At 43.4% G+C, this 25,022-nt stretch overlaps 2 protein-coding genes across 3 annotated transcripts; one reads left to right on the top strand and one right to left on the bottom strand.

Moving 5' to 3' along the window:
* The first annotated feature begins 4,986 nt into the window (after positions 1 to 4,986).
* Positions 4,987 to 10,644, top strand: LOC308094054 (protein-lysine 6-oxidase-like). Of its 2 annotated transcripts, none has more exons than XM_080440504.1 (8): positions 4,987 to 5,854; positions 6,245 to 6,544; positions 7,032 to 7,140; positions 8,415 to 8,552; positions 8,886 to 9,042; positions 9,399 to 9,494; positions 9,601 to 9,716; positions 9,962 to 10,644. In XM_080440504.1, the coding sequence occupies exons 1-8, from the start codon at positions 5,308 to 5,310 to the stop codon at positions 9,966 to 9,968; spliced, it is 1,470 nt and encodes a 489-aa protein (XP_080296630.1). In that variant the 5' UTR covers positions 4,987 to 5,307; the 3' UTR covers positions 9,969 to 10,644. The 2 variants fall into 2 exon arrangements, with proteins under 2 accessions (XP_080296630.1, XP_080296629.1); XM_080440503.1 differs by having other exon boundaries at positions 4,988 to 5,854; positions 6,233 to 6,544; positions 9,962 to 10,642.
* A 6,940-nt stretch (positions 10,645 to 17,584) lies between these two features.
* Positions 17,585 to 23,752, bottom strand: LOC308093551 (uncharacterized protein). Its single transcript, XM_080439886.1, has 4 exons — positions 23,271 to 23,752; positions 22,236 to 22,439; positions 21,752 to 22,129; positions 17,585 to 18,481 (listed from the first exon to the last, which is right to left on the bottom strand). Exons 1-3 carry the CDS (start codon positions 23,589 to 23,591, stop codon positions 21,860 to 21,862), a joined length of 795 nt encoding a protein of 264 aa, XP_080296012.1. The 5' UTR covers positions 23,592 to 23,752; the 3' UTR covers positions 17,585 to 18,481; positions 21,752 to 21,859.
* Positions 23,753 to 25,022: the final 1,270 nt, after the last annotated feature.

Raw genomic sequence — 25,022 nt, 5'->3', positions numbered from 1 at the left:
ACTTTTATTCATATGTCAATGTAAAAAAGAAAGAAAACACTAAGTAGTGCCAAATATCCAATGAGGATCAAAAGAGGCGCACATCCATTTTCCATTTAAAGGCAGGTGCTGAACTTCAAAACCAAAACCAATTATTACAATATTGTGACAATATTGTGGGGATGACTATTGGTGCCTTCACAAAAGTAATGCGTAAGTATATAGTAACTAAGTGGGTTCAGCTGAGTTCAGTAAATTACATTACTTTACTGAAATGCAGCCTTTAAAACCAGGAAAAGACAACACTTATCAACACAAAAACCAGATGATATTGAGTCTCATATGACGATATCGATATTATATTGATACTATATTGGTCAGTCCTACCAGAGATTCATTCTTTGACAGTTAACCTTGAAAACTGTTGTCTCTCATCTCATTATGTATAATGTTCGTACAAACCATAAAACTGTCTGGCAAGCAATGATGACTGGAAATATTATGATTTGTCCTCTTGCCATGGGGTCAAAGACAAAACTTTTTCCACAAGCATTATAGTTTCATTTATTTTTCATATTTCATCTATCTCTCAGATCAATATATTTTTTAAGTGATCCCTGTGTAGAATGCAATGACCACTTAGACCAGTAAATGCATTCTAACCTCAGATGTCCCTATACCGTGTATTATTCTAAGAAAAGACCTCCTGGCGACAGTGATAGTTGGCGTGAGAAGGTAGGGCCATGGTCTTGTGATACTTTTCCGGGAGTCTTCGCATTCCGTCAGATGGCCTGCCATCGAGGGTGTGTGTTTATAGTGTATATGCCAAGTGCTAGGGGTGTCAGGGGAATATATTTAGTCATAAGATAGACAGGCCCTTACTGATCTCTGCACACCCACTCAACACCCCGTGGGCTGAGTCCAGGTCATAGGGACCAAAAGGGGGGTGTGGGGGACCTTTAGGGTGGCATACATGCGCTCCAACGTCACCCGGTGTCATAGCAACCCAGAATACAGCCAGTCTTTCCATATTTGGGCGCAGAGGCCAGGACAGGGCAGATGAGCAGCTGTCACATGCCATGTACCCCCTGTGCAAGTTATAAGTACCTCTCAGGCATGTGAACAGCTGCCATTATGCCAGCATGTGACTTGAATATTTATGGCCACGTGCTGCGTCTGATGGATACCAGTAAAACAAATAGTTTTTTTGCAATACATTAACACTTTGGGCTTGTTGAGAGAAAGACAATTGATAAAGTTGCTAATGACGCTTGCTATTGGACATGAGCATTCTTCACACAATGTCATTGGTAGAAACCCCACACAGCTAAATAAATGACACCCCGGACGGACTTCATAATACTATAGTGCTAATTCATTGTGACATTCACACACTGAACCAGAGAGGAAAGAAATATGCTGTCAAAGCAATAGTTTGGAATATGATGCTTGTGACACTTGTGGTCAATTGCCTTTGATTAATGACGCTGTCATTCAATGTCAATCGAGACTTACTATTACATTACTATATATTACAGTGGCCTATTTGTTTTAAATAATGTTATATTATGATTATATCATTTATGTGCATCATTGTCAGATTAAGAGCATTGATATCTCTATCATATAGCAGTTTTAAATATGATGTAGTCTCAATTCCTTTCTGTGACTTGTGATAGGCACCTTGATTTTGGTGATGGTGAAATAATACGGTCCAAAACATCAATTCATCAATTGTAGACATTTTTTCCCCCTCTGTGTTGACTAAAATATTGGATTAAAAAAACGGAAACAGTAATTGGAGTTAGAAATGTCAACACTCACTTCAACACGCATTCAAAACCAGTTCTGAGCCACGACGCGATTAGATTCCAAGCAAGAAGCACCCGACAAATTGGGGAAGATTTACGCACAACAATGGTGAAGGAGGTGTGAAACTTTAAGTGCGGGTGATGGTGAACCAATGCGCACTGGTTATGACCTTCTTCACACTGTTTCAGTACAGTATCTTATCTCACCTGCATTGTCTCCCCATGATCTGTAGTATACCATCTGGATCTATCATTATAGTTGTATACTCCTCAGAATGGAAGTGTGAGGCCCCGGGGAGAGAGATAACGGGTATATTCCTTGGGGTTTCTTGAAGAAAAACACCCTTTTACACCATCATCTTCGTTAAATCTCACAAGAAGCAATTCTGAGCAGCCTTGGAAACCTAGATTTATGGAATCAGATATATTCAGAAGCGTAAAAGAATTAGTCTCACTGCTCGTACCACATGGGGAGGTTTTTAGGCGTTCCATGAAAACAACCAGATGAACCAGAACAATGAGATTTTATTTCCAAACACTCTTAATTTACAACAAGATTAGTTTCAACTTTTGTGGCAACATTTTGTTGTGATTTGTTTACTTATTTTTTTCACTTCAGACACACAAGTAACTAAATGACTCAGTTTAGCGTAAATACTTACTGGCTAACTTTTGTATGTCCTGCTTAGTTGAGAAGTCAAGTTGTGCCAAACCTGCGGCGAGGATTCTCTCCTCTTATAAGCCTCGGTGGGGCGGTGGGTGTGCCTGGGGTCTGGACCGGTGTTGCCAGGTTTTGTGAGAGAAACAAGCAATAGGCCACATGAGCACTTTAACCCTATACAATGCATTGGCTATTTGAAAATAGCGGATCTACAAGCTCATAGCGTGTGGCAATGCGACGCGTTGTGAGCTTGTAGATCTGCTATTTTTTTTAAAGGAATAAAATGTGGAAGATTTGGAAGATTTTTGAGACATTCTAAGTTAACAACACAAATCTGGTACCCCTCCCTGGCACAAATTAATTTCAGATGGGGGTTATAGGCACAAACACAGGTTATATTTGGGGTTCTTGAAATGAAATGAAAAGAAAATGTTTGAGAACCACTGGTTTAAATAATAATGGGGGAAATAAGGAAACAAGCCCAAATAAGCAACTACACTTTAGAAACAATTCAACCCAACCGGCAACTACCAATTTTTAAAAGCAACTTTACAGAAAAAGAAGCCCAAAGTCGCTTATAAAATAAGCCGACATGGCAACGCTGGTGGCTGGTCTGGACCAGATTTTGGATTGGGTCTCTCGGGTTTAATTCTATGAATAGCCACCAGACGCACGATGGGATCGCCCTATTTGGCCGACTGAGGAAACGCACACCCGGCCTAACGCATGACGAACAACACGAGTCACTCACGAGCACATGAAGGATCATGTATAATTATATGACCCACATTAAAAACTGCCAACAACCTGCCACATGTTGGACAGCTCATAATTGTCTCACATTATAGCCGTCTGACTTTATCGAAAGCAAATGTTTAAGTTGATGGGCATAGCAGTGGCGGCCATGTTGTGGTTCCACAAATCGAAAGCCCATTAATCTTTCCCATAGAGTTTTCCAAAAATATTTATATTAATTAGTTTAAGCCATCCAGGCTCCTGGTGAATCATGACCATAAAACATTTGATTCTGTGAAAAAAATATTTAATTATATGATATAGGCTAGTCCTTGTTGTTCACCATGGCAAGTTGGCAACAGGGGATTGATATTTATAGGCCTAGTATTGGTAGTGTTTTTAAACATATCGGTAGTCGCGGTAGACATTTGTGCACATGCAGCAAAGTTGATGAAATCATAATTTTTGCCATACATCCTAACCTTTCAAAAATCTACTCTGACTTGAAGGTGTGTATCATAGCACAATGATATAGTAATATATTTGTAGAGTTGTGAAACGTCTCTGTCATAAAACATCTATTTGTTTGTCCAAAAAGACAAGATGTTACTGGCTTTTGCCATAAGCTATAGGTAACCTAACCAGCATGGGTCTCTTTTCACTGCACCACAGAAAGGTTTAAGTCACCCTCTAGTGGTAGCTACAGTTCCACAGTTTTTTTTTTGTACAAGTTTTTCTTTTTCTTTTCTTTTTTTTGGGGGGGGGGGGCTGTGACATTATTATGTCATGGCATATGTGGGCTTCAAGTCAGACTCAGTTTTTAAAGGTTAAATGCAAGGGTTTCACAACTCTACAAAATAGCTGTTGCCATGCATGCTTGGCCTTGAAGTCAGACTTGATGTTGAAAAGTAAATCCAATATCTGACAACCAGCATCCTGTTGTGTGGTGGAATAGTCATTTTCTTAATTTTGAATTGAATAATGAGAAAACAATTACTTTTTTTGGGGATATTATGTGGATACATACCCCGTTATATATTATACCTCTATGATACATACAGCACAACTACTTGGACAGTTTATCAAATCCCAGTCGTGAATAGCAGTCTGTAGATTAATGCTGCCGCCTAGTGGTTGAAGTTTATATTCGCTACCAGTTTTTGATGCGATAGGCTCATGCATCTGGTTTTTCTTTTTGTTGTGAGTTTAGTTTTTGCCACACAAAAGTGTATTTATTTCGATATTTCGATATTGATTAAGTAATGACATTGACTGTAATGGTATAAACAGGAGCAAACTCAGCACTGTTTTACTCACCGTTAAAAAAATGTTTTCAATGTGGCAGGCAGCCAGGCACACCTAATAGTAAAAGTAGAGTTAATTAGGCTACGTTTTGCTGAATTTGCTGAGTGAATCAGTCATATTTTGTTTGAGGCTAAATATAATCAGTATTACAGTAGGCTGGTTTTAAAAAAATAGTCCTATAGGCCAGCAATTTGAATGTTTGAATGTTCAGTGTAATGTCCATAGATTGTTGAGAAATTAATATTCACTTTCCCACGAATAACATTTATTTGGGCTTAAGTGTGTACCAATGAAGCGCAAATTACTCACAAGAAATAACACGATTAGCAATGACATTAAGATTGCCTCAGTTGACACCCACGCGTAAAGTTCAGCTCGGTAGTAGGCTAGCCCCTTAAATGTATGTGTGTGCGTGAGTTTAACACGGGGAGGAATGGGTTAAGTCCTCTCTTTCTAAGTAAACGGCCCCAATGTGATAAATGACCAGGAAAACCCAACCCCTCTCTCCTGTCCAGAGTGTCAGCCCTCCTGAGAACAACTGACATGCTCTGCCTGCCGCGCACACACACTGGAACCGAGAGGAGCGCATCATCACGCTTGCTTTTCACCGCTGCTGCAGTCCACTTCCACACAGCATCCTCTCCGCGCAACACGTGATCATAAAACTGGATAATCTGTGACTTCGGGCTTGAATACTTTTTTTTTCAATCAATCAAAAAACAATCAATCAATCAATCAGCCAATCCGTGCAACACGTGATAAAACTGGATAATCTAATCTGTGATTTAGGGAGACTTTAAGACTTTTGCGACCATCATGGCGAAGTGGTCGATTATGCTCTACCTTCTCCATCAGGGACTGATCCAGATCGTCACCGGGCAGCAGTCTCCGCGCGCCTCTGGCCCTTGGCGGCAGCGGATCCAGTGGGAGAACAACGGTCAGGTGTACAGTTTGATGAGCACCGGGTCGGAATACCACGCGCCGACCCGCTCCAGAAGCCAGTCCAGGGTTTACGTGAGCGGTACGAGGAGGGATGGCACCAGAGCGCACGGTGGCACGGCACTCAGAAGAACCGGACAACCGGAGTCGAGGCATCTGGGCGTGGATCCGGGATTTGTACCACTTGGACATGGCAGACAGTATGTACCTGCTAACGGTCGCGATCCAGGGGCCAGGCAGTCACCCGAGGTCCCTTCATACCGACAGGTTGCTGCTGGTGGTTACCCTGGCGCACGGCGCCATGTCCCAGAATATACCCGCGGAATCAACGCCTCGGCGCAGGGGATTTCGACTGATATCACACGGAGAGGCGTTTTAACCCAGGATGGAACTGCACAACAGTACAGAAGTAATGAACCTGCAGGTAGGCCTGTCACAATTATTACATTGTGCCTAATAGCAATTATTTGAGATAATCGCTATTCTTTTTAGCATAATCGTCATAATCATTTCCATGCACATATATTTTCAAAGATGAATTAAAAAATAGTGGAAATAGCAGATCTACAAGCTCAAAACGTGTAGATCGGCTATTTCCACTATTAATGTTTATTTTTTAAGTATAAAGTAATTAAATGTGTCATTTATTGTCATATCTGCCCTGTGCACCTTTTTGTTTACAAGCCTAAAATATTATTCATAATGTTCCACTATTGTTCAAGGACAGAAACACAATTAAATCGTTAATCGCAATTATTTGAGCGACAATTAATCGTCACGTAAAATGTCATAATCGTGACAGCCCCACCTGCAGGCGCGGAGCACCATCCATTACCAGAGGCACTGTCGCTCTCCAGGCAACCCCATCCTCCAAACCCGGAGTACCACGATGCTGCTGCTCCGGCTCCCTTTCCTGTGCACGGCGAGGATGCATCAAACGAAGCAGCCGTTGTTAACGGCGAGGACATGGCTAATGACGACCCCCGGAACCCATTGAAAAACCACAGGAATTCTGTTCTCTACAACATGTATCCCTCATCCCGAGGGAGACCAGCAGCTCCTCGCACCCGCCGTCCACCTGGCACTGGATATGGAACGAGATATTTCCAGAACGGTGAGAACTTTACCTTTATCCACTTGGAATGTGTTGGAACAGTTAAAGCGGAGATGGCAATAGATGCTGTGTGGTGTCAGACGAACATGATTGTTCTCTCAACTGAAAAAGCAGCCTCGGAGTCTAGTACTCTGTTACAAAAAACAGACAGGCCAGCATTAAGTTTAATCCATGTCTGCAAACCTGACGTTGTAACTCAACAAGCTTTCAAAAATATTCTAAAGCCAAGCATTATTGGGAACACTGAGAGGAAAAAATAGGGCTTATTTTGGGCCATTGATGCCAGGATGACAGTTCAAGAATGTAAAAGATTTAGAATTTTGCCAACAGACACAAACACTAGTCTAGTTACAGCCGCTCCTTTATTTTCACACAGGATCATTTGTTCTAATTTGGTGCATTATTTGGAGTGTGTCTGACCATAACAACTCTGACTTTTGACCAACAGTAGACATCAAAGATGGTCTCTTTTCTTCTTTTCCTCCAGGATTGCCAGATCTTGTCCCTGACCCCTACGCAATCCAAGCAGGTGCTTACATCCAGCGGATGCAGATGTATGCACTACGCTGTGCTGCGGAGGAGAACTGTCTTGCCAGGTAATATGAGTCACTCAGTCGACGGTCGGCCAATAGCAGTGGGGGTCCTGTGCATTGGGGGTCATCTGCCAGGTGTGTGCATATTTTCTTTGTGGAAATTGTCGGCCCTTGCGGAACTTCCGCCCAGATGGAAGCACCTGGAACTGATCAACATGTAAAGGATGTTGAGAGATGACCCTCACGTCATAGGTGCTTCTGATGGTTGTTAAGGGTAGCACAAGTGATCTTACAGCACAGCTTGACAATCATTTCCATTTCGTTCCTATTTTTAAGTCTACCAAAGCTGCAGGTCATAGAAAAAGAAATTACAGACTCTATAAAAGGATCAAACATTTTCATCATTGTCATGTCCATAATTTTTTTAATTACGAAATATTGATTTGACATAAGGGCAACATGGCGATAATTTGTCACTGGTTCCACAATATATTCCTTCCATGTGCTAGAAAAAACACATAATATTCCCCTATATCATCACATCAGGACCAGGGCCTTTCCTCTCTTTAATAATTTTAACCCTGGCACCCCTATTCTGAGCATGTCATTATTGGTATAACTTTTACAAAATTCTTAAAAATAGCTAAAACAGCAGATCTACAAGCTCACAACGCATCACAATGCGACACATTGTGAGCTTGCAGATCGGCTATTTTCGCCACGTGACATAATCATATGATAAAGTTTGAAACAAGGCTTTAAGTGGTTTACACACAATCACCTCATCAATTTACAGCCTGCAAGCCACATTTCTAAAATTAGAAAGCTCAGCATTAAAAGATATGAAACCTGGAGTAGAATGTGTTTAACTCTTTAGCTAATTCAGCATTCAGGCTTCTCAGGAAAAAAATCTCTGAGATGCCTGAAGCTTTATTCATTTATTCATTTATAACATTGTACAACGGTGCCGAAAATAACTGATTTTCAGGCTAACACTCTCCCTATAGTGTTCAGCTTGATGCTGAACTAGACTCTACTCTGTAGAGACATGTAGACATTTATATATTTTGATTGGGTTAGGAGGACTTTTGATTGTGTTAGGATAAAGTCTGATCTAGTGACTGTTTGATCATATTATGGAACCATGACAATCCAGCATGATGTTCCGCCAAAACATAAACGGACTGGATTAGGGTTTTCCCAAAAGTGTTTTAGCACAATGGAACAAAATCTCTGTGCTCAACATGTTGCTTTAGAGAAACCCAGGCCGAGGAGTTAAGCCAACAGCAACTTTCCAACACATCTTCTGCCCATTTCCCCCTGTGATCCCCTCCAAGGTCCGCATACAGATCCACTGTACGAGACATCGACTACAGAGTCCTCCTGCGGTTCCCACAGAAAGTAAAGAACCAAGGCACGACAGACTTCCTCCCCCTCAAGCCGAGACATCAGTGGGAATGGCACAGCTGTCACCAGTGAGTATGCATCCTATATGACAAAGAACTCGATTTCTGAATGTATCTCATCATGAAACAATAAAAAAAAGAAGAAGAAAAAAAGATTGTTATGATTTAACAAACCTCTCATCTCTGGTAATGATGCCATAACAAGGCACAGCGCTGAAAAGTAATTCCTTGCTAAGATCCTGGCAAGGATACAAGGACATTCTTGCCCCCCTAAAACCATGCCTCAAGAAAGAATTGATTCTATTCTATCACTTGTATTTGGATGTTTGCCAACAACAAACCATGATGCCAGAAATCCTCATCCTCTCACCAACCCCCCACCCTGCAATCATCCACACTCAGGCATTACCACAGCATGGACGCCTTCAGTAACTATGACCTCCTGGATGTTACTACGGGCCGTAAGGTAGCAGAAGGGCACAAAGCCAGCTTCTGCCTTGAGGACACGGGCTGTGATCCTGGTTTCAGGCGACGCTATGCCTGCACAGCACATACACAGGTAAATTACTATGATAATAACAGGTAAACATCTTTAAGCTGACCCAGCAAGGGCATTTTAGGTGACAACGCAAGTTGTTGTGCAACGCTGTAGAAAATAAACTAACATTTTGCAGCTTACCAGCATGACAACATAGCAGTGGAGCGAGAGCAAGGGTGAAAGTAACAGCTCCCAGACGACGGTTGTAACAGATAATCATGTGTCTCTGGAGTGTTCATTCATGGCTGAGAAGTGCTAAGGCGAAAGACGTTGAAAGCCAGACAGGAAGTGTTTGAAAAATGCCTTTAAATACATGCTAATTCAATCCGCTTCCGTAATAAAACATACCATGTGTTTTGTGTTTCATTATTATACAGGGGTTAAGCCCAGGATGCCATGACACCTATGCTGCTAACATTGACTGTCAGTGGATCGATATCACTGATGTACCTGCAGGAAATTACATCTTAAAGGTATTTGTCATATTCTTTTATTGAAATAGTTATTTATTTTAACATGGAACACTGTTTTATTGAACTGTCTGCATTGCTGATCAGGTAATTCTGATGTCTATTTTAGGTTACTGTCAATCCCAATTCCCACGTCCAAGAGTCAGACTTCTCCAACAATGTAGTAAGGTGTGACATCATGTACACAGGAAGCTATGTGCAGACGCGCAACTGCAGAGTAACAAGGTACAAGAATTTCTGGTGTTGTCTTTGAGTATCTTAAATGCTTTACAAATGAAGTGTTGTTGTCGTTGTTGTTGTTGTAGTTGTTAGTAGTTGTAGTGGTAGTAGTAGTAGTAGTAGATATTAATATTGATATTCAGAGCAACCTTTAAAGAATAGACATAGACATATTTAGTATGTCATTATGCATGAGCACTGCATATTTAGTACAGGCTGCTCTTTGTTCATCACTCTCTTTCTGCTTACAGGGGCTGAATCCTTCAATTGAATTTCCTGTAATTCTCTGAGGTACTTTTCACAAAGCAGCTCTTCAAGTGTATACAGCGAGAGTCTTACAGATATTGGAGTCACTTAACGTATGTTACAACTTTGTAATTTTGTGCCACATTGAAAAGGTTATTGGGTCACATGCATTGCTCTGAATATATATGTAAATTCTGTTCATAAATTAAATCATATAATTCTACCTAGAGGCACACGTCAGATAGTGATTCAATTTACTTCTACTGATATGCCATGATCCATTGCAGAGGGATGGTTTTGAACTATGTCCTTGGCAACTGAATGAAGTACTGTTTTTGTGATCAATGTTTTTCTTTGTTTGAATGTTTTGCTTTTCAGATTGTTTTGATGTTGATGTTATAGGCACGTCATTCATTTGGGGCAATTTGGTCATTTTAGTCCATTGTGGAATTTTAACGTTTTACCTCGATGCTGCCTGCATCTGCTGGCAAATTAATCATCAAATGACTAATTTATGAACATCAATGTCTTTCACTGAATCTGCGACTGAATCTGTGCTTTGTTATGTTCTCTAAATTCTTGTAGTGTGTGTGTGTGTGTGTGTGTGTGTGTGTGTGTGTGCGTGTGCGTGTGCGTGTGCGTGTGCGTGTGTGTATTTTAATCCTGGAATGAATGCAAAATATTGATCTAAAACAGTCATGTAAAATTGTTAATAATGCTAAAGCCTTGACGAAATAAAAGAAAATTAAACAGAACACAATCACTAATGGTCTCTGCATTTGTTTTTTTTAGAAAGGACCAGCACAGATCCTCTCAATTGCTTTCAGGTCCCTAACTTCAGGCTGGAACAGAAAAGCCATTTCAAACTCTGAACGGGCATTTCTCTCTCCCAAACCTTTTGAATGGGGGCATTGCTCTAAGTGCATGTCCTCTCTGTCCGGTGGAAACCTCATACGTCCAAAACTGTTACTTTTCAGGATTCAAAATTAAAATACCAAAAATAGCAGATATACAAGCTCAAAACACGTCAAGCTTGTAGATCTGCTATTTTTGTTACTTTTGTGTGATGCTGTAGAATGATCAAGTAGGGCATTCATTTACGAAAAAAAGTTAGAATATGGAGATAAGAGGTTTCTGTCCGACAGCAACGATGTATAGATTGTGCACTGTGCCTCATGTCAGCTCCTGGCCTTGGAGGCAAACAGGCCTTTGACGCAGACAGCTAGTGTCATGTTTGCTGACAGGCCTCTGTGAAGACACAGCCTGACAGATCTTATGCTGTCATGTCATATCTACTAAAACAGCCAGTGCAGGAATGAATGGGGCACTTTTCTGCCTCTGCGCTTGTAAAGTGTATAGTGGAGATAAATGCAGTGTGGCTAGTAAAAGACTAACTTCCTGTCCCAGATTCCATTGCATCACTGGTTCATTAGTAACCACTGGGGATTGTCTTCCACCATTTTCAGGTGGAAGAGATTGGCGTTTGCATCGAGCACTAGAGTCTTGTCTAGTGACTAGATAGTTTCAAGTGTGTTTTGGGGTGAAAGAGTGACTAGAAAAATGTACGGTGTATGCACCCCAAAAAAAGTACGAGACAGAATTACACGTTGGAAAATAAGAAAATTGAAAAACAGAGCCAAGCTGGAGACAATGAATGCACTGTTAGGACATTATACGTAGATGTTGGGCATACAAGAGGCCCCCCAGAGAAAGTGAACTAGGAAGATTAGGAGTAATCAAAATGGTTTACCCTGGACCCTGTCAATGTAGGCCTACATCCATGCCAGGATAGATTGTCGATGTTATTTAAAGTGTCTGGAATATCACATCACATATACACACAAACACACACGCAAGTACACGCACATACTGTACATGCGCACGAGCACACACACACACACACACACACACACACACACACGCGCACGCACGCACACACACACACACACACACACACACACACACACACACACACACACACACACACACACACACACACACACACACACACACACACACACACACACACACACACACACACACACACACACACCTTTAGTCAACTCCATTCCAGTCAGTCTAGGAATGTCAGCCCCAATATTTGCAGACGGGGGACCATCTCAGCAAAGAGCTGCTGTGCTGTAGGACCCCCCCCCCCCCCTATGTGTAGGACCCCCTATGGATAAGGGTGTAGTCAAGAACCACTTCACTCAACCTGGGCCAATTCATTAAACGAGGGAGAAAATCAAACATTTACCTTTAATCTGCTCTGACAAGCCAATTACAGAAGTCTGAAAGCCCTTCTAACCGGACTGTTCCTTTTCAGACTGGCATGTCATTTCAAACATGTCATGTTGTAGAGAAGACGTTGACTGTTTGCTCAGCTGTGTGGGCATGCATTGCAGACATCTGGACTGGTATAGCCTCAACACAAACTCCGGTACCATTCTTTTGGCCATGCCTCATCTAAAACCTCTCTCCCTCAAAGAGTCACGCCTCTGTCCACATACACTACTACAAGCAGGTATGATTATGGTGAGGAATTCAGACAGGGAGGTTAAGCTGTTGTTAATGACGGCTCAGTGTTCTGCCAAGCTTCCTGTGGCCAACCTCACCCTAATAACACTGAAAATACTGTGGCAACGTTTTTCCGGATGCATCTGCATATACAGTAGGTGGGCAGTGTTTGGATTAGGCGCCTAGTATTTGCTGGTCATATTTGGAAGAAAAAAAAAGCTGCAGAACACGTGAGATGGTGGGATGCATAGGAGGAACGTGCCCCAGCCAGGGGACCGTCTTGACAGGTTGGTTTAGGCACAGAGCAGAGAAATTCCTCAGCAGTTCTATCATCCCATTGAGTCAAAAAATAGTGCTTACTTCAGCCATATATACACAGCGAGATCATTACGTATAGGCAGGCCTGACACTATACAGGCAACTGTAGAGGCCCCATTTGCTCACATGGTTCACTTAACTGGTAGACATCTCCACCAACATGCAATGCAAACACAGTCTCAAGTTGGAGACTTGCAGACTACATCATGCAAAGGGACTAATGAGGAATCTGCTTCCCTTTCAAGCTGGGAGGTATTGTGACTTGGGTGGTATAAGAAGTGACAAGGATAAATGCACACTGCTGTGTGAATGTTGATTCACAATGCATTCTATTTTTTTGCCGTTCATCTCCAACTTCAAACAAAATATTCACTTTTTTTTTACTTTCATCTGTCAAACAAATTACACAGAATCTCATTTCATTGCATCAAACGCCAAGCCACATAACAATTTTTATAATGTTTTTGTTTTGTTTTGTTTGATGGCCCCCCCCTTTTGATTTCTTGCCTTGAAAAATGAATTGCAACAGATCAAAAGCTGTGAATAATACTTCTACGTTCAGCCCACATAATGCAAGTCAGCTCAAGTCAACAAAGTGTGTCAAATTGTAATGAATAATAATGTCATCCATACATTGATGTTCAGTTGTTTGTAGATTGATTGACTAAACAAAAGCATTAGATGAGGTCAAACGCTCCTTTATTCCGCCTTCGAGAGCATCACCGTGACTGAAGAATCTGTCAAGCAAGCTATAGACCTACAGTATGTAAAATAATATGTACTCGTCGTATTCTAAGTACTTAAACCCTGTAGTCAAAAATTGTTATGGACGCCAGGTTGAAAGTAAACTTGTTTGTCCGTCAAACACCTCAGAGTAATCCAACAAATAGTCTACTCATTTATGAATGTAGCTGTAATCTGATTACTGTTGGGCAGTGGTGGAAAAAGTACTCACATTTTTACTTAAGTAAAAGTATCAATACCGCAATGTAGAAATACTCTATTACAAGTAAAAGTCCGGAATTCAAAATTTACTTGAGTAAAAGTACAAAAGTATTGGTATCAAAATATACTTAAAGTACAAAAGTAGAAAGTACTCATTTTGCAGAATGTCCCATTTCACAAGTTTTCAAATATATAAAAATCTTTAGAAAATAGCAGATCTACAAGCTCACAAGGCGTCGCGATCGAGCTTGTAGATCGGCTATTTTCAAATGGCCGAAATGTATAGGGTTGAAGTGGTTAATGTATGTTTTGTAATAATAATAAAAAATAAAAAAGTAACTAGTTACTAAAGTTTTCAAATAATTGTAGTGGAGTAAAAGTACTATATTTGCCTCTGAGTATTGAAAATTGGAAATACTCCAGTAAATACAAATACCTCAAAATTGTACTTAAAGGACGACTTCACCCATTTTCAACCTATCTTCATATAATAGGTCCTCGCTAATGCTCATGATAAAATGGTACCATTTTTTTCTACTCTGTCTGTGTCTCAGAGGAGAGCTGTGGACAGTTCAGAATCATGGGGAATCCAAGCTAATAGAAACTACAGGCTTTCTATTCCTGGAAAGTTGCAATGCAATAATAGAAGCCATTGTTCTCACGTTAATAAAAATCGAAATGAAAAATGTGAAATCTTGTTTGAAAAAAAAAATCTGCCTAACAATGATGTCACTGGTAGACGGATTTCTGGACTGTCCACAGTCCTCCTCTGAGACACAGACCCAGTAGAAAAAAATGGTACCATTTTATCATGAGTATTAGCGAGGACCAATTATATGAAGATAGGTTGAAAATGGGTGAAGTCGTCCTTTAAGTACAGTACTTAAGGAAATGTACTTAGTTACTTTCCACCACTGCTGTGCGGGGAGATTTTCTTGTAACTTGAATAGATTACAGTTGGCTATAAGCTTGTAAACCACTCAAATTCACTTGGCAATCCATCACCCACCCAACCAACCCAACCCTGCTGGTACGTTTCCACGGTTGACCCCGTCTTTTATGAGGCCTGGGTGTACCTATTAGCACCCAACTGTTGCTCAGGTCCAGGCCCTGCCCACTCAGACAAAGACCCCAGCTGTTTCAGCCCCCCCCCCCCTAACCTGTCCAGACCAGACCAGGACAGGACCGGATAAGTTGCTGGAACAAGATGTAGGCTTACACACCTGTGGGTATTATTAAGCATAAAAGAACATCCTAGTCATGTACTGTATTGTGTTTGGGCCGACGAAGTGTATATATGCGAGCTGCCTGTGCCTCGGGCAAAGCCACATCTATACATTGTCGTACATTGACGTACAACCATGTTGCTCACCAAAAATAACACATTTTCAAGTGAAGAAACGCGACGCATTTGCAACATGGTCATACGACAAAGTATAGATTGGGCTACTTAAGTGTTGTTCTTGGTCTGAGACTCCGACATACCAGAGTCATTCCTCTGTTTACAAAAAGAGACACAGCAGCCAGAATCTCAGCGAGTGTGCATTCTGTCTGACAGGATGAATAGACAGTGTATGTGGTGAGGCAGACAGCCTTGGACAGCAGGTCACAGTCGTGCTAAAAGCCCCCCCAGAGACGTTACGTGCCTCAGACATTATCGGCCCGCCAGGGCAGCGGTCTCAGGCGACTACTTTGATGATGGACGGCTATTTTTCAAGCTGCTCCATGGCCTTTTTGCTCGGCAGTCTGCAAAATCCTTATCACAACAGATGTTGGGATTAAGAGATAGAAATTACGTGAGGAGAATACGGGAATTGGGGGGTTCTTTTCAACATATCTCTTTTATCTTGCTGCCAAAACAGGCCTCTCCTATGAATAGCAAGTGAGACAATGTTGCATCTGGAATATGTAAGTTATTCCAACATAGTTTGAGACTGAGTCATGAGAAATATTCCCCGCTTTCTACTTTGCTTATGCAACAGAACACTTGCCTCAGCAGAACATGATTGAATTGGCACATATTTATTTATTCCAGATCAGTAATTACACTGCTAATGAATGGCTAAATCATCAATCCCCAGTGGTGCAAGTAATACTTTTTTATTTAAGGAAAAGTAGCAATACCACAATGTAGCACCACTTTGTTACACGTAAAAGTCCTGTATTAAAAATGTTACTAGTAAAAGTATAAAAGTATTGGCAGCTAAATGTACTTAAAGTACCAAAAGTAGATATTTAAAAATGTGTGAAATGTTTCAAAAATTGCTGAAGTATAGAGAGTAAAAAGTAAAAATTTGTAGAAGTATAAAGTATCAAGAAAGAGAAATACTCAAGTAAAGTAAAAGTACTTCAAAGCTGTACCTAAGTACAGTACTTGAGTAAATGTACATCCCACCACTGTCAATCCCAAACATTTGTGGTCCCAAATAATGTTTCCTTTCCATGGGTGGTCTGGACAAGACATAGCTGTCAGCTTATGACCTTGAACCCCTCATGGCTAACAGTCCACTCACAGAGAGAAAAGATGAGGGGTGTGGGGGTGGAAGAGAGAGAAGGCAAAAGACGAGGAGGGTGAAGGATGAGAGAGAAATGGGAAGAAAGGGAGAGGCAAAGAAGACGTTTGGGAGAAAAGTGAGAGAGGGAGTTGGAGATGGAGAAGCAGAGAGAAGAAGAGGGAGGGAGAGAAAGCTAAAGAAAGAAAACGGGAAATGGATAGAGACAGACTTTTTTTTAGGTTGGGTGTACTACAGTATAATAACTTGCAGGGGGAGAGAGAGGTAGAAGAATAGCAAGAGAGAGAGAGACAGAGAGGGGGAGATGCTTTGTTGCATGGGACCGTCGTAATCTGCAGTGGGGAACAGACACAAAAACAGAGAGAGAAGACAGTGCAGTTTCCCCACTGCACACGAAATGAGGTGGAAACCGAGCTGCACTTTCTAACTACCTGCCAACTGTACCAAAACATCAGAGACACATACTGCACAGATTACAAACTCCCCGAAAGATTTGGAAAACATGACTAATAACAAAAAACTTCCATATCTGCACACAGCAGCAAGATTTGTGAGCTGTTATGACAGGAAAATCCAATGGAATACACACCACCGTAAAGACTGTAAATTATTGCTGTATTCCTGCACTATCTGCAGTGTGCCAATCTCTGTACATATGCAGTAGACCTGCTGTACATACAAAAACAAAAACAAAAGAAACTTCTTTACTGTTGTTGGTATTTTTCTTTTAAGTTATGTTTAGTTATCTGTATACTATATATATTTTAACAGCTAAAGCAAAACATCTTTGTATTCATTTTACATTCTATATCTGATTGCAATGTTACAACACTCTGTTTACACATTTATTTTCTTTATTCTAGTCTTTAATAGTATAGGTTTAAAAAAAACTCATACTTGCATTGGCTTTGAAAATGTATGTTTCCCATTCCAATAAATCACCTTTGAATTTAAATGTATGAGATTGAGACAGAGCAAGAGAGAGAGAGGGAGGGGGGGGTGAGAGACAGAAAGAGAGAGAGAGACAAAGAGACAGAGACACAGAAGACTGAGAGACAACAGGGAAATGTACAGCGATAACAGCAGTAGAGTAGTGAGGGCAGAGTGGTGAAATCTCAGACAAGATTTAAACAAACAGAGACTCAGTCTCTGTCCCAAGTTGGTCCTGAAAAAATTGGCCCACGACGGAGAGAGAGTGAAGGAGAGAGAGAGAGAGAGAGAGAGAGAGAGAGAGAGAGAGAGAGAGAGCTCCACATTCAGACCAAAAACAAACCATTTGAGATCCCTGCTCAGGAGTTTATTAGTGCTGTGCAAAACAAGATCATGCATGAGTCATTTCTCCAGATTAGGACGTTTAGTTTATTTTATTCTTTGTATAAATGTAGGAACATCCAACTGGCAACATCGATAGTAATCAGATAACTTAGACTTTAATGTGAAAAATAGCCTGTATTAGAAAAAACGACAGAACATTCCCACCGCATTGCAATGTTGTTCCTACAGTAAGTTATCTATTATTCCGGTCACGTCCCAGTCCCATTTCCTCTGGATTCTCTTTGGTGTTGTGACAAACGTGGATGCAGTGGGGGATGGAGGGTGAACCTAAACTTAGACTTTACCAAGTTCCCTGATTTGTTGGGGATACGTGAAAGGATTTAAGAAGAGTTCCGGTGGTGCTGAGGGATTTCTATTTCCTCCTCACACTCCAAAGTTTACATTCCCCAAGGAAACACCAAGGTGTGAAAATCAAACCAAAAAGGGGACATTACAATATGGAACTATCTGAGGCAAATACTCAATTAATCAATAGCCCAAACTCATCAAATGTCATGTCTGCACTTCCTGTTGACATTATCAATTGACTAATCAAGTAGAACATAATTTGTAGTATTACCGGTAAGTAGCACAGTATCACACTGATGACATGAGAACAAAATATAAAATAAATACTGTTGAAAAATATACATCATATATTTTCTTTACATTGGTGAATGGTCAGTGGGTCAGTGGGAGTTCAGACGTACATAACTCTCCCAGGAAGGATTGGAGAGGGAGACTTTCTGTGCACCACTGCACGCTCCCTCAAAGGTTCTGCACATCAGATGCTTGCATAATGGATTTGGCTTTGAGTTGGAACACTGGACTGGAGTTTTCCCTAGGAAATACCCCCACCTTCAGGCCGAGCTCTGCTTCCACCTCTTTGACAGCTTGTCTCAATGGCATCAGCTCCTGCTGAAACAATGGGGAAAAAAGGAAAAAAATTATTTAAATTCAGAGATTCAGCTTCCTCCAGTGAACCCCATGCAGCTCCCTGGCGAAAATGTCATTCACTCCTCCTCCTTCCTCAAGGCTGTTTCTATACATTGTCCATCGGTGCAGTTGTTGAGAGACAGCGACAGAGAGAGAGAGTGTGAGGCAGAAAGATAGTGTGTGTGTGTGTGTGTGTGTGTGTGTGTGTGTGTGTGTGTGTGTGTGTGTGTGTGTGTGTGTGTGTGTGTGTGTGTGTGTGTGTGTGTGTGTGTGTGTGTGTGTGTGTGTGTGTGTGTGTGTGTGTGTGTGTGTGTGCGTGCGTGCGTGAGTGCGTGCGTGCGCTTGCGTGCGTGCGAGAGAGAGAGAGAGAGAGAAGATAAAGAGAGAAAGGTGTCCCCCAAATGCATGTCATTCACTCCTCCTCCTTCCTCAAGGCTGTTTCTATACATTGTCCATCGGTGCAGTTGTTGAGAGACAGCGACAGAGAGAGAGAGTGTGAGGCAGAAAGATAGTGTGTGTGTGTGTGTGTGTGTGTGTGTGTGTGTGTGTGTGTGTGTGTGTGCGTGCGTGCGTGCGTGCGTGCGTGCGTGCGTGCGTGCGTGCGTGCGTGCGTGCGTGCGTGCGTGCGTGCGTGCGTGCGTGCGTGCGTGCGTGCGTGCGTGCGTGCGTGCGTGCGTGCGTGCGTGCGTGCGAGAGAGAGAGAGAGAGAGAAGATAAAGAGAGAAAGGTGTCCCCTGCTGTACAGTAGTGAGTTATGCTGTGATGTGTCCTTGTGAGTCACTGTGCCTTGTTGTGGCTGAATGGGCACTGGTTTCAAGATGCTATGACAAGGTGCATGGAATGGGGTGGGGGTGTTTGTGAAAAGACAGAGACAAAAAGCAAGAAAGAGACAGAATAGATAGAGAGAGAGAGAGAGAGGGAGAAAGAGAGGAATAGACAAATAGGAATTAACTATGGGTACAAATTGTGTGGTTGAATTGTACCACACAAAACCTGTTACCCTGTTTCCATTTAACACCCAGACAGAGACTCAATCAGGTAACGCAAGGCTGTAATACAGCATCTCAACAGCATCACTGCTTTCAAATACAGAGACAGGCAGGAGGTGAGGCGAATGCTGTGACTGCACCATACAGCCCTTCCAAACATTATAACTCTTCATTTCAAGGACTATGACTATGTTACAGTGACTGAAAACATACGTGGAAGCCTAACGCAAACCCAATGTATGCAATGCAGACTTTTTTCCTAAAGCATAAAGTCGCAATCCCATTCCAGTTAATTGTGAGTCTCTCTCTCTCTCTTTCTCTCTCGCTCTCTGCAACACAATGTGGAGAGCTGTGTAGCGGGTGAGTCAAATGCTGCGTACTGTATAAGTACCCACGTTTATACGGCCATTGCAATATATAACGAGGGTTTGCCTCATTCCATTCTGGCATGTGGCCAAAGGTTTTATGATTAAAACCAGATTGTGCTTGCCCAACTCAGACAGGTCAGAAAAATAGATTGCAGTTGCGCATACTCTGCACAAGAGGGAAGTGTCCACAGAGGAACATTTATGCACCTCTTTTCCCCATTTTGTAATGGTGGGACATTTTGGAAACAGTGATTTCTTTCGTTGTTTGACTCATCTTATTCACATAAACGCCCGGAGACACTTGATTAATCTTAATCAAGTGTTAATGTTTACATCATTATCCTGATAATGTCTCTACTATGCCTAATGATCACAATAACACAAGACAGGGTGAGTTCTTTGTTAAAACTCAGCACAGTAAATGATACCAGTTGTGAGTCACAGCTGTTATCATGTTGTAAATATAACGACGCCTCTTTTGTGTCTAATAATTCACAAAAAAGGACTGGGGGACATTATTTTGCCAGAATCAACTGAACTCCTGCCAACTCCCACTTCTCTTAGTCATGATGACTTTGAACACTGCAAGAAATGTCTTGTCTCCCATGCACAATCCCCCTCACTCGCCCCCCCCCCCCCTCTCTCTCTTTGGTCCTCTCCCCTTTTCTCTCTCAATAAAGTCATTTTTTATCTTATATTGAGTCTTCAGTTGTACATGAGTGAAAAATCCAATTGAGCAAGATCATACAGGTATGACTTGACTTCCATTCTTTTCTTTAACAAGACAAGACAAGAAAAGACAAGACAACATGCTGATTTATCCAACTTCCCCCAGTTTATATGGCATTGATTTTAAAGTGCTGCTGAGCAAGAGCAGTTTGTTGGATCTTTCTTCCTAGATTGTTTTTTAAATTAAATTATGTGATCCACATTGAAAGATTTCCTCAAACGCTATATACTATAACAGGGGGGAAGAAACTCAAAACTAAATGAAAAAGTAAAATGTCTTAACCAGCCAGACATTTTTTGCAGTGTAAGAAGACTGGGAAATCATGTGACATCAACAAAAGCAGACATACTACGCCCCCCACCCACACAACCACACACAGGCACACACAAACAGTCTCTCTCTCTCTCTCTCTCTCGCTCTCACACACACACACACACACACACACACACACACACACACACACACACACACACACACACACACACACACACACACACACACACACACACACACACACACACACACACACACACACACACACACACACACACACACACATAAATACTCCCCTTGTGTAACAGTGGGGAACACTGCGATTCATTTACTGGCTTAGTCATAACCCTACGCAGCCAGTAAACATGCCCAACGTCATCAGGCACAACCAGGCATTATGGACGAACAGAAACATCAACATAGTAAAAGAAGAAACTAAATAAGCGTAATGTTCTGTGTGAAGCACTTTGAATTGCCTAGTTGAAATATGCTAACCAAATAAACGTACATTTCATTGCCTCGATTGTTCACAGTACGATCAGTCATTTAACTTTAACTAAATGTAACCACTTAAGCCGTGTTTTCAAAACCTTTTTTAACGCATTGAGACGAGTTGAGCTTGTAGATCTTCTATTTTTGAATAATATATGATATAATGACATGCCCAAAATAGGGACACACCAGGTTGGAAGTGATAAATGAACAGTGTAGGCCAGGTAGTAAGGGAGCGGTACCTACAGTATGTTCCCTCAGCCCTATGTTCCCTCAAAACTAACACTATCCCCAACACTAACCCTAACCCCAAGCCTAATCCTAAACTGAGGGAACATAGGGCTGAGGAAACATAGGCATGACCCCGGTAGTAAAGCATGTAAGTCAACTGGAAACTTACCATGAGTTTGCCCCCCTGCTTCTTGGTCCCTGACCTCCACTCACTGTTGCAGGGTCTCATGTTTCAGGCCCCCATTGCATTGGGGCAGCCTTCCTCCTCCTCCCTCCGTCACACCATGCTGGTACTCTGTCGGCCTCTCCTGGGGTGTGGCGGGTTCATCTTCAGGGGTATAGGGGGCTGACAGGGGCCCGCCTTCCCGCATCTCCCGTTTTGGGGGTAAGGTGGAGGCTTCTGAGTCTTGGAGCCGGCGGTGCTTTTCCCAATAACGACCATAGGATCCAGGCTCTGAGGGGGAGAGGGGGGAGGATGGGGTCCTGGATGGACGGGGCCCACGTGGTTGGATTCTCTGGGGGGATACAGGTGAGGAGGGTGGGCCGTTGTTCACCCGCGGTCCGGTCATGTTTGGGGTCTTTGCCGTGGCCCGGCTGCGCTATACGATTGGTCCTTGACCACAGACGCCATGTGGATGGGAGAGGGAGAGTTAGTTCTTAGGATGATGTGGTCGTCCACGTGTCTGTGCTGCTGGGACACCTGCATTGAAGCAGGATTGTGATTGGTTACAAGGGCCATGTTGAGGTGTCCCGGGTGAGAGGTGCTGTGGACCGTACCAGAGCCCCCCTGGGTGACGGCTGGCTACCTCCTCACTCAAGTCCATGTTCACTGTCAGACGATCAATCTGTTCCACGACCTGATGGACAAGAAGGTCGATACATCACAAATCAATATTCCATAGCATGTTATTCTCAATGTTTCTTTCCTGGCTACATGACCGAACAAGAATAAACTCTCCTATAGAATCAGTCAGCATTCGTAGTTGAATAAATCAAGGTCACTTTAAGTAGATGTCCATAGAGGCCTTCTAAAATGGATACTGTAAAAGCAAAGCATAATTTATCTACAGTCTCGAGCCAAGCTTTTTAGTGTGCTGTGAGGAAGGCAACCGAATTTCCTTGCCTCCTGCAAAAGGTCAGTGCAAATCACTTTTAATCAATGTTCCTAGAAGAGGGGTCAAAAACAATACAATACAACACACACAAACACACACACACACACACACACACACACACACACACACACACACACACACACACACACACGCACACACGCACGTGTGTGTGTGCACACACGCGCGCGCACACACACACACACACACACACACACACACACACACACACACACACACACACACACACACACACACACACACACACACACACACACACACACACACACACACACACACACACACACACACACACACACACACGCACGCGCACACACACACACACACACACACACACACACACACACACACACACTTCATATAACATTAACATGCACTGTAGCTGTTTTAGCCACTTAGTCATGTCATGGATTGTAAATTACTTTAAATGTCACCACAATCATGTCTACATGGAAGACTGAGAGGTCTGAACACAAACCCAGGTCTTTGTGTAAACACACCTGCTGTAAACACAAAACTTTAATTATATACACACGTCTAATAGAGACCTCCTACCTCTTTCATCTCCACGTGAACCTGCTTCAGCCCCCCGAGCACATCCTCCAAGTCTGTGACCACTTGTCGGATCTGATCCCGGACAGAATCCTGTTTCCCCCTCTGTCCCGCCAGGTCTGTATCCTGGTGCTGGTGGGAGTTGAGGTGGCAGTCATTACCAGTGGGCTGTTTCAGGGGTTCATGATTTGCATTCTCAGGGGGAGGAACATATATCCCTTTCCGTCTGCTTTGGTTCAAGTGTTTCTGGGGGACTTCTGTGGAGAAGAATCCTTTGGGAGGGCCCCCGCGTCCATTACAGCACTCCTCTGATCCACCTTCCATCTGCTCCAGTCCTGATGGTTATCACTCTCCCAGCCATCGTAGTACGCCGGCCTCAGCCCGTAGTGGCCGTTGGGCACGGCCACATGAACCCGATCGGGGGGCGCGCGCGAGCTGCTCCAGGCGACAACATTCACCATCGCGTCCCTGCCCTTCATCCTCCTCCTCCTCCTCCTCCACCACCTCCTCCTCCTCAAACCGAGACACATACTTGACAATCCGCCTGCGTCTGTGGCTGTGACCTTTGAACTGTGGAGGTGGGAGTGGCTGTTGCGGCGGTGGCCTGGTGTCAAACGGGCGTGCCCCCCCCAGGAACGTCGCCACGCACCACACAGCCGCACTGTTCCCTCACAGACGGGTAGTGTCTGAAGCCGGGCTCCGGCGGGCACCGCCACTGGGCAGGGTTCACGTCCCAGGAGGGGTAACCGTGGCTCCTGTCGCCCGGCGTCGGCTGGCCCGCGAACACAGGCCTCCTCTGTGGATTGCGATGGTGGCCACTCCTCTCAGGAGCTCTCCCTCCCTCTGTGTCTTTAATGGAAGGAGCCCAGATGTCTCTCCCGAGGTCCAGCGATGGGTGGTCCCCTCGCGCCGATGTGGGGTAGCATCCCGGCCCGCCGCCGCCGCCATAGTATTGCTGGTGGTGAGGGAGCCACAGCTCATGCCGGTCACAGTGGTGGTGGGGGTCACACTGGCAGGGGGCGTCACGCAGCGGATGTCGCCGGTGTCCCGGGGTCCGCGCGGCGTCTGTGTACATGTCCAGGGAGAGTCCAGAGGCTCGCGTGGAGAAACGCCTCAGAAACAACTGGCTTCCTGCCGTCACCGCGGACTCACTGCACACTCATTCACTCGCTCTGTTTTCCTCATCTGCGTCTTTCGTTCCCACAAGAAAACTTTTCCTCAGCTCTCTCTCTAACTCTCTCTCTCTCTCTCCCTCTTTTCCTCTCTATCTCTCTCCTCTCTGTTGTTTTTTTGTCATACCCAAGACTCCCCCCCCCCTTTCCTTCCTGCCCCTCCACCTCCTATGTTGCTCTTTTCTCTCCTGAAGTTGTTTCTTTTCGGGGGTCTTTGCTTCTTTTCCCGGAACACCCCAGACACCCCCCCCCACCCCCCCGACCCCGACCCCAGCCCCGCACCCGCAACCCCAGTTCTCCTGAATCGTCTTGTAACTTTTTTCTCTGCTCCTGCTTCTCTCACTGCCGTGGAACCTCTTTCTCCTGCACAGGGGCCCCCTCGCTCCCTCCGTCTGTCTGTACCTCTCCCGCCTAGTCGTTCAGTCTCATTTGCTGCTGCGGGCTTTCCGTCTCTCTCTCTCTCTCCTCTCTCCCACACTTGGCTGTGCATTTCCCGTTTCCTCCCTCCCCTCCCCTCCCTTCCCCTGCGCTCTGCTCTCCTCTGTTTCTCCACCTCTTACTCCTCTTGCCTCTTACTCTCTTG

Source organism: Gymnoscopelus braueri (assembly GCF_963280865.1).
Source record: "Gymnoscopelus braueri genome assembly, chromosome: 10".
Classification (NCBI taxonomy): domain Eukaryota; kingdom Metazoa; phylum Chordata; class Actinopteri; order Myctophiformes; family Myctophidae; genus Gymnoscopelus; species Gymnoscopelus braueri.
Note: the sequence above shows the minus strand (reverse complement) of the source record. Positions and strands in the feature narration are given on the sequence as shown.

Coding starts and splice junctions, on each gene's coding strand:
- LOC308094054 (XM_080440503.1), top strand. CDS start 5,308: ATGGCGAAGTGGTCGATTATGCTCTACCTTCTCCATCAGGGACTGATC. Junction 5,855..6,232: donor CAGAAGTAATGAACCTGCAG/GTAGGCCTGTCA, acceptor TAATCGTGACAG/CCCCACCTGCAGGCGCGGAG. Junction 7,141..8,414: donor GAGGAGAACTGTCTTGCCAG/GTAATATGAGTC, acceptor ATCCCCTCCAAG/GTCCGCATACAGATCCACTG.
- LOC308093551 (XM_080439886.1), bottom strand. CDS start 23,591: ATGGAAGGTGGATCAGAGGAGTGCTGTAATGGACGCGGGGGCCCTCCC. Junction 22,440..23,270: donor TTCACGTGGAGATGAAAGAG/GTAGGAGGTCTC, acceptor CTTGTCCATCAG/GTCGTGGAACAGATTGATCG. Junction 22,130..22,235: donor GACCACATCATCCTAAGAAC/TAACTCTCCCTC, acceptor CGCGGGTGAACA/ACGGCCCACCCTCCTCACCT.